Genomic DNA, 9,829 nt, shown 5'->3' on the forward strand with positions numbered 1-9,829 from the left:
GTGCTGGCCGACCAGTGTTCAAACACTAGATGAATGACTTAAACTTCTCTCTGCACAGTTTCCTCCTGTATCATAGAACCCACTCAAACACTGCTGGATAGCTTAAGTGACTTTGCATTTTTATTACTTATGGTTACATCATTATACTCAGATAACCTTGTGAATGAAAAAATCGGGTACTCAGGCTGGGGAGATGGCTCTGCAGTTAGAAGCACTAGTGGCTCTTCCAGAGGTCCTGAGTTCAATTCCCAATAACCACACGATGGCTCAGAACCATCTATAATGTGATCTGACGCCCTCTTATGGCACGCAGGGGTACATGCAGATAGAGTAAGTATGCATTTACAATAAATAAAATAAATCTTAATATCTCACTAACCATCTAATTTCAGGGAAAAGAAAAACTTCCTTATGACAGTAATTATGCTCCATAAATTATCTTTACATCTAAACAAACAGAAAAGGGGAGATTTATTAGATACTATGTGCTTTTAATAGCTTAGCACTGGTAATACTTCATAATCAAGAGTAAGTAAACAGGCTAGCATTTAAAAATGTAGACTTTAATAAGTGTCCAGGTCAGCTCGTGGGGAAGCTGACCAAGATACACAATGTAGGAGATACATGTGACCACCTGGAGTTTCTATACTTCATTCTGCTTACAGAATATTTATTAAGGTTGCTTAATATATGACTTTTCATTTGACATTGTGGAAGTCCTTTATTGTAAAGCTAATCCTTCTGTCTGGTGACAAGCAGCAGCCACAGCGATCACTCTGGACCCCCGCGCTGAAAAGAGAAGCATAAAGCAACGAGGTCAGTACAAAACTGGCCATTGTTTGCATAGTAAGAGGTGATCTTCCAGCTCTGGCTGTCTGAGACAGGTCTCACTCCATAACCCAGCTGGCTTAGAATTCAGTACATAGCCCAGACTGGCCTCTGAGAAATCATGGCAAATCCTCCCCTCAGCCTTCTGAGTGAAGATTAGTTGTGAGTCACCAATCCCAGACAGCTTTTCATTTTTTAAAAACTGATTATGATTCTTTAATAATTTATTTAATTTTATTTTTATGTCAGTAAAATATCAGATGAGAGGGCATCAGATACCCTGGAATTAGAGTCACAGACAGTTGTGCGCTCCCTTGTGGGTGCTGGGAATTGAACCCAGGTCCCCTGGAAGAAAAAAACAGTGCTCTTAAGCACCGAGCCATCTATCTCTCCAGCCCTTGATTTAAAAAAAAAAAAAAAAAAAAAAAAGCCAGGCAGTGGTGACTCACACCTTTAATTCTACTTCGAGTATTACAGAGGCAGAGGCAGATGAATCTCTGAATTTGAGGCCAGCCTGGTCTACAGAGCAAGTTCCAGGATCATCACCAAGGCTACATAGAAAAACCCTCTCAGAAGGGGAAAATCTAGATTTAACACGCTTTGGAGGCACTTATGGGTAACTGTTGTAAATTCAGATCTAGAAAGGACTCAATACTGATGGTAAAGCTGGGTGCAGTGGTGCATTCTTTAATCCTAGCATATGGGAAGGGGAGGAAGGCAGATCTCCAAGTCTGAGGCTAGCCTGGTCTTCTTAGCAAATTCCAGGACAGCCAGAGCAGTATAAAGAGAACTTGTCTCAAAAAAAAAAAAAAAAAAGGATAATTGATGACATCATTTACCCTCAAATTTATCCATGGTCTCAGAAGCCCTTTAGACTTTGAAAAGTTACTAATCCCCTACCCAAAGGGGCTTTTGTTCATATGGTTTTATGTTTTGTGGGGACTGAACCCAGCATTTGGCACATGCTAGGCAGGAGTTCTACTAATGAGCTATATCTCAAACCCTCTGTATGGTTTTATTTCTTCCCATGTCCTCCATACTTACTGATGGTCCCAACTGTGGTTTGTGCCTGGCAGCCCTGCCCGGCCTCTCTCTTCATCTCCCTTAGTTATGATCCCATTTGACAAAACAAAAGGAGGACATTGCAAACCCCAAATGTCACAGGCACTCTGCACAATCTTGTGCTAGAGTGCAACAACATACCTGGATAAATTCCATTTCCTCTTGAGACATAGGTTTCCTCCTGTACTTCTGAGGTAATGATTTTATTATTTCTGCAGTGTCTGGTGGCCCCTGATGCATCAGTAAATCTGGGGACATATTTCCTTTTGAATGCTGTGAAATTACAGAGGAGTGGGGGCCTTGTCCAGCAGATCCCAAAGCTTCTGAGGCTGAAATTAAATACAACAATACTAATTAGAAAATTATCCAGGCATCTTTAAATGTTATTTTTTGATTTATCATCTTTTATAACAGGTCAATGGGGCTGGCAGATGGCTCAGAAGAGCACTTGACTCTTCTAGAAGAAGGAGGCTTAATTCCCAGCAACCACAGGGGAATTCAAGCTGTCGGTAACTCCAGCTCCAGAGGACCCAACACTCTCTTCTGTACCAGGCATATATGCAGTTCACAGACACACATTCAGACAAAATACCCATACACGAATCTGAAATGTAAATGAATAAGATATCCAATAAAAATGCCCATATACATTAAAAAAACAAAACTTTATTTAAATAAATAAATCATGCCATTCCTCAATTTGCTTTAACAATCCTCGTCCTCCTCAACCTTCTGAGTGCAAAATTATAGGTATGCACCACTATACATGGCTTCAAACAATTCATGAACTACTAAAAATATATACGTGTAATATATGCACACACATAAACATGTATGTATATGGACCCAGGCACTTGTGTACAATCGAGGCAAACAGTCACTGAGGCACAGCTGCAGCTGTTTGTTTTCAGTATGATGAGTTCTCACATTGTTGGCCAAGTTGGCCGTAAATTCCTGGGTTCAGCTGATCCTCCTGCCTCAGCTTCCTGAGTAACCAGGACTAGACGTGGGTGCCTCCATCCATGCCTGGCAGCGTAGATTAAAGAAAGTAAATTAGGACTGATGAGATGGCTTGGAAGATAAAGGTACTTGCCACCAAGCCTGACAACCTGAGTCTGATCCCTGATACTCCTGCGGTAGGAGGAGAGCACTGGCTCCTCCTACAAGCCATCCTGGTCTCTATACATGCACTGTAACAAGTGCACACTTAAGTTCTACTGTACTAACACACACACACACACACACACACACACACACACACACACACTGAACAAATAAAGTGAGAAAAGTTTTAAAAGAAGTAAATGACTACCAGAGACAGCTCAGTCATTGGAGGTCACATTCATCTCCTGAAGGACACAAGTTTGATTCCCAGCATCAACATCATCCCAGCCTGTCTCCCAGTTTCTCTTTAGGGACTATGAGATGGCTCAGTGATTAAAGGCACTGGCTGCCAAGACCTGTGTTTGATTCCCAGGTCCCACACAGTGACTTAAAACCAACTATGATTCCAGTTCCAGGGATCTACTGCCCTCTTAGGAGCTCTGTGGACACCAGGCATGTATGTTGTACCAATACATACATGCAGGAAAAACATTTCTACTCATATATTTTTATTTATTTAAAACTACAACAAGATAAAACAAATAAATGTAACAGGGATAATAAAAAGTTAATTGCTAGCTGGATATAGTAATTATATAATCTCAGCACTTCGAAGCAGAGGAGCTTTGTGAGTTCAAGGCCAGCCTGGTCTACAGAGCTAGTTTCAGAACAGCCAGGATATATAGTAAGACTCTATACCCACCCCAGCAAAGTCAATGACTTGTATACTACTTGGGTAATATTTTGAACTAAATCACAACAACCTACACGATTATAAAGTTGAGAAATACTGTCTCTCATATTCATTCTAAATATGATGGGTACGTTTAAAAAATATCTGAACGAAAACTTACCACTGAGTTTAGGTTTGTCTCTTCTGTTAGGGAACTTTATTAGTGGAGCATGTGGTTTCACTATCTGAAGGAAAATAAGATGTGGAAAAACATGACTTCATTAACTACAAAAGCAACAATACACTAGTCCTCATAATTAAACACCTTCATTAAAATAAACCACTGCTCGGGAGTAGAGAGATGATTCATTCTGTCCAGAGCATGTACTGTACTGCTCTAGCAGAGGACCCGAGTTCAATTCCCAGCACCTACATCAGGACGGTTTACAATTGCCCGTACCTCCAGTGAGATGTGACACCTCTGGCCTCCTTGGGTACTAGCACTCACAAGAATGTCATACACACATACACATAATTAAACAAAAGCACTTGCCAAGCAAGCCTGACAAGTTGGAGACCACAGTGGAAAGAGAGAACTGACTCCCAAAAGCTGTCCTCAGACCTCCATACACATCACAATAATAAGTAAAATCTTCAAAAACAAAATCCGCAGTGAACTGTATGGACAGATGCTCAAAGACCACTTTCTGCTTTTGCAGAGAACCCAAGTTTGGTTCCCAGCACCCACAGCAGGCAGCTCACAAGTACCTGTAACTCCAGCTCCAGGGGATCAGATGCCTACTCTAGGCTCATACATACAGACAAACATACATACATACATAATTAAACTAAAAAGTAAGCAAGTAAAAACAGTGAAGACATGTGACCTTGAGCTGCCTGACTTACAGAATGGTAAAGAAGTAACTATAGAAATTTCCTGATTTTTATCTAGTATGATTTCCTGTATTCTGTTACTACTCAACTGTTCCAATGACAAACACTGGGCAATTAAAAACACCTGCTCTAAGACAGGCAGTGGTGGCATACACCTTTATTCCCAGCAGTCAGGAGGGCAGAGGCAGGTGGATCTCCTTGAGTTCAAAGCCAACCTGGACAACATAGTAAGTTCAAGGACAGCCAGAGTTACACAACCTGCTAAAAAACAAAACAAACAAACAACCCCCCCCCCAAAAAAAAACCCAACCAAAATAACCCACAAAAACAAATCTGCTCTATTTGTTGTCCAACTTTTTTAAACCATTAAGAAGACTTAATGTGCCTATCTTTAAGATTTATTTATTTTTATTAATATGAGTACACTGTAGTTGTCTTCAGACACACACTTGGAAGAGGGCATCAGATTCCATTACAGGTCGTGAGCCACCATGTGGCGGCTGGGAACTGAACTCAGAACCTCTGGAAGATCAGCCAGTGCTCTTAACCGCTGAGCCATCTCTCCAGCACTGCTGTCCGATTAAAAAAAAATTCCAAAATTTATATTTGAGTAAAGGCAACAAAAACAACTGCCATACTATTCTAAAGTATAGCTCATACTCAGCCCCCTGAAGGAAAGAAAAAAAAGCATGGCATTACTCAATCATCCTTCTATTCAGAGGCATATACAGCTCTTTCTATTGAACAAGATTTCAACGTATTATTAACTGTTGTTACTGGTTAGAACTGAGAAAGCAAAATCTTACTACAGTTAAGGCCAGTAAGAATTAAAAGACACAAATAGCAACAAAACACTTGTTCTGGCTCCACAGTGTAAACACTGGAAAAACTGTAGCCAGATATAAATTAGCTGAGAACATCTGTAATTCCCGAGTCTATTAAAATGGCTGAATCTTCATTTAAGCTTTTTCCTTTATTTACAGAAATGTATAAAGTGTTTTTGCTTATTTTGTGTGTGTATGTGGAAGTCAGAGGATAAGCTTCCAGGAGTTGGTTCCCTCCTTCCGCCCTGTGACCAAAGGAAGGCCATCAGAAACAAGTCCCCTTCATCCCTGAGCCATCAATGCCAGCCTGAAAATAACACCTTTATTTCTTTTCTTTAAGAAGGGAGTCTCTACATGGCCCTTGGATGTCCTGGAACTCATGCAGACCAGGCTGGCTTCAAACTCAGAGATTCACATGTGTGTGCATCTGTGTCTGTATGTAATTATGTGCATATGTGGTGTGTCCATGCAGGAGGAGCTCAAAAGTCAACACGGGATCTCCTTCAGTCACCCCGAAGCAACAACTCACTCATTCACCAGTCTAGCAAGCCAATGAGCTCTAGACCCCGCCAGCCTCCACCTCTCACGCTCTAGGCTGCTTCTACAGCCTGTGTTCACATGGGGTTGGGATCGGACCTCGGGCCAATGCAGAAGCATGTTACCCACTGAGCTATCTCTTCAGTTTTCACAGAACATTTTCTGACAAGTTGCTTTGTAGATAAAGATGCTCTTAGATAATAAATTAGCAGTAAATACTATATGAGTCTCAAAGCCTTCTGCCCATGTCACCATTTGGTACTGTCAATCTTTTTGTAACAAGTGCTATGTGTAGCTCAGAGGTCGGCTGCATTCTTTTGCTATATCAATTCCTACATACACACTAACTTTTTTTTTTTTTTTTTTGGAGACATAGTTTTACTACGGAACTCTGGCTGTATCTCACTCGGTAAACCACCCTGGCCTCTACCTCACAGAGATCAGCCCGCCTCTGCCCCGAGTGCTGGGATTAATGGTGTTTGCCCACCATGTCTGCTCCTTTACCCACTCCAGACTGAGCTATATATGCATTATTATGTATGAGGTTATATAGGATGGATAGCAGGCTTTGGTCAGCTATTCTGTACTTGCGGAATTGTACTCAATGCTCAGTGCCTAGCAACGGAATGAGTAACAGAGGATTATTCATTGCAATGGTTCCAAAGGTCTAGGGTCATCATTCAGACAACTTCGAGAGAAAGTGTGTTTGTGCAAAAGGAAAAATAAAAAAAAGCACATATCAAAAGGAAGATTAATCAGAAAATACTCCATGTTCAGAATCTTTAAAACTCTTTGATTACAAAAGGCTGTGTCCTTACTCCTGAATTTTTACGTCTCCTATTTAGAGACCACAGTTCGAGAAGCAGATACAAACGCTGTCAAGAGTTAGTAACTGATGCGTGGATTAGCAATGTTACCACAGCTGCCTATCTAAGCACAGTGGAGAAAGGCTTAGTACATCAACCCTGAAACACACATAATAGTAATAAACGTAAATAGTATGGTATTTTACTCATTCCCGCATCTCTAGCCAAAAGCCTGAAAAGATCAGACCTAACCAGCTTGAAGGTGAGGAAGCAGCTCAAGGTGCCGGTTATCCGGCCTTTCCCAAGTCCTTGAAGGGACACTAGGTCAGATCCAGAATTTGCTTCCTTCCCCGCCCCGCTAAGGCCTTCCTCCGGATTGGCTGGCTGGCGAACATCACGGACAATATTAAACGGCGATTGGCCGAACTGCTGGAGCAGCGTAGTCCGCGGACTACTAGGGCTAATGAGGTGCTGGGGAATCCTCCGACCTCCGACGGGAACGAGCCGACACTACCAGGGGCCACCACTCGCCGCGGGCCTCGAACCCTAGGTACCAGACTCTATTTACTCCCGGCCACCTGCAGCCAGAGGTTCCATTCTCAGACACACACACCCGCTGGCCCTGCTCAGGGCCGCGGTCGCGACGCATTCTCTGGCACCGCCTTTCCTCCCGGCGCTGCCGCTGTGTCTGGACCATCCCTCCTCCCTTCCAATCGCCGGAGCGGTCCAGGTTTTACCTGCACGACCCTGGTGGCGGAAGCCATCTTGCTGCCCATCGTGACCCCCGAGCAGGGGCAGCTTCCGGGGCGCAGGCGAGCCGCAGAAGTATCGGGAGTAGGCTGCGTGGGGGCGGAGCCTGTGTGATGTCACGGAGGAGCTATAAGAGTAGCTCCACCCCTCTGCGCCCGCCCCGCCCCTCTTCCCGCCCAGGCACTCACCTCTGCCTCGTTCAATTACAACGTTGTGCAGCAACCGGTTGAACTATTTAGTTCATCATCTCAAATTATCTAGAACCTTTTTCCTCCTCGATAGCTCGTTTGTAATTTTAACACAGTCCAAAGTTTAATCTGAAACCACCTCTTTTGACTTCCTAACACTAACAATTTCATTAAGACTTGGGAATTACATAGATTCCCTCCCTTGCTTAGCCATCCTCAGAGAAGTCTCCTGCAGCAGATGGGAACAAATACCTAGATCCACAGCCTTGGCAATATGCATCGTGAAAGACCTTGGAACACTCAGCCTCCCCCTCAGGGCTCAGGGAACTCTGCAAAAGAGTAAGAGAAAAAAAGTGTTGAGAGACAGAGGGGATGGATGGAGGACTCCAGAGAATCAAGGCCATCTAGATACAACAGGGCTGGCACACTTATAAACTTTAAAAGACAGTGGTAGCATGCACAGGATACGCACCAGATGGGGTCCTCGAGCTGAAAAAGTGTATGTGGACTCTCATCCCCAACCCAGAAACTATCTCCAATTAATAGCCACTTGCAAATGAAAAATCAATTTTCTTCAAGGAAGTCTCACCAGGGAAACAGACCACTCGTAAGGGTAGGCCCCATGCCAAGCAGTAAATAGCCAATTCAAAATGAACTCGGCAGCATTTCTGGAAGTCCTTTGGCTCGTAACGTTAAGTCAGGGCACTTTTTCTTTCACCCTTACATAGTGTGAAATGAGTGTGTTTTGCATCTTCCTTTCTTATAGCCGCAGTGCTGTGTAGGTTTGGAAATCAGATCACTGGGGCTGTGTAGATTTGGAAGATCAGATCAGTGGAGCTAGTTGGCCGCCAACCTAACTGCAGGTTCAGTGAGAAACCCTGTCTCAAAGTAGTAAAGCAAAGAGTGACAAAACGAAGGCAGAAATCCTCCTCTGGCCTCAGGAGGGACGCCCACACCACACATATGCCACGCACACACAAAGCCAGGCATGAGGGCTTGAATCTGTAACTCTATTACTGTGGGGAGTGGGGGCAAAACCAAACTGATTCAAAAGACTTGTTAATCAGCTCATCTAACTGAAATAGCAAAAGTACACTCATGTAAGTACAAACACACATAAACCAAGCCCAAAAGACAGTCAAAATGTATTTAGAGGATACAAATATAACTTAGTACTATAGCACTTGTTTTTGAGTTCTATCCCTAATAGCACCAAATAAAAAGAATGTAGCTAACGACATATACCTATAATTCCAGTCTCTGGGAGGTGGTAGCAGAAGGGTCAGAAGTTCAAGGCTAATGCCAACTACAGGGTGTGTCAAAGTCAGTGTGGGCAACTTGAGATCCTGTTTCAAAACCAAAACCAGGGCCAGTAGTATGGCTCATCGGATAAAGGCGTCTGTGGCAAAACCCAGTGAAAATAACCAGTTAGGATCTACGTAGTGGAAGGGGAACCACACTCAGCACGTTGTCCTCTGCTCCCTCTGCTTCCTGTGGACTGAACATAGAGAGGTGTTCCCTGAGAGCGAAGTGTCCACTGAACGGTTTCTCACTGAACCTGCAGTTCGGTTGGCGGCCAGCCTAACTATCTTGAAGCGGGTTTGGGCAATAAGGTCTGGGAAGTAAACTGGGGGTACAATCTTGGAGCACTGGTGAAGGCTGGCAGTAAACAAAGAGGCTGAGGTAGAAGGCTGTTAATTGGCTGAGGATCATCCTCAAGCATTCCCATAGGCCCCAAAATAATGGAAACATCCCTTCCATAGACAACTAGTGATATAAGTAATAGCTTAGAACTTCTGGAGTTACTGATGTATAAATTAGGTAAGGATTAGAATGCCTTTTCCTCAAGGGTAGAGGGATATGTGTTTTTATTTATTTTTAAAGATTTATTTATTTATTATATGTAAGTACACTGTGGCTGTCTTCAGACACACCAGAGGAGGGCATCAGATCCCATTACAGATGGTTGTGAGCCACCATGTGGTTGCTGGGAATTGAACTCAGGACCTCTGGAAGAGCAGTCAGTGCTCTTAACCGCCACCTCTCCAGCCCCATGGGATATGTGTTTTTAGAGTGAATTTATATTTATTTTTGTCTTATGTATGTTAGTGATTTGCCTACGTGCATGTATGTGCATCATATGCATGCTGTGCCAGTGGAGGT

The 9,829-nt window shown here is 43.2% G+C and overlaps 1 protein-coding gene across 2 annotated transcripts; it reads right to left on the minus strand.

Moving 5' to 3' along the window:
- Positions 1-542: 542 nt before the first annotated feature.
- KGD4 (alpha-ketoglutarate dehydrogenase subunit 4) lies at positions 543-7,570 on the minus strand. 2 transcript variants are annotated; one of them, XM_080925741.1, is made up of 4 exons: positions 7,466-7,570; positions 3,849-3,912; positions 2,032-2,219; positions 543-789 (listed from the first exon to the last, which is right to left on the minus strand). In XM_080925741.1, the coding sequence occupies exons 1-4, from the start codon at positions 7,502-7,504 to the stop codon at positions 772-774; spliced, it is 309 nt and encodes a 102-aa protein (XP_080781867.1). In that variant the 5' UTR covers positions 7,505-7,570; the 3' UTR covers positions 543-771. The 2 variants fall into 2 exon arrangements, with proteins under 2 accessions (XP_080781867.1, XP_080781868.1); XM_080925742.1 differs by lacking the exon at positions 7,466-7,570 and adding an exon at positions 5,011-5,049.
- Positions 7,571-9,829: the final 2,259 nt, after the last annotated feature.

The sequence above is a fragment of the Micromys minutus genome (assembly GCF_963924665.1).
Source record: "Micromys minutus genome assembly, chromosome: 11".
NCBI classification, from domain to species: Eukaryota; Metazoa; Chordata; class Mammalia; order Rodentia; family Muridae; genus Micromys; species Micromys minutus.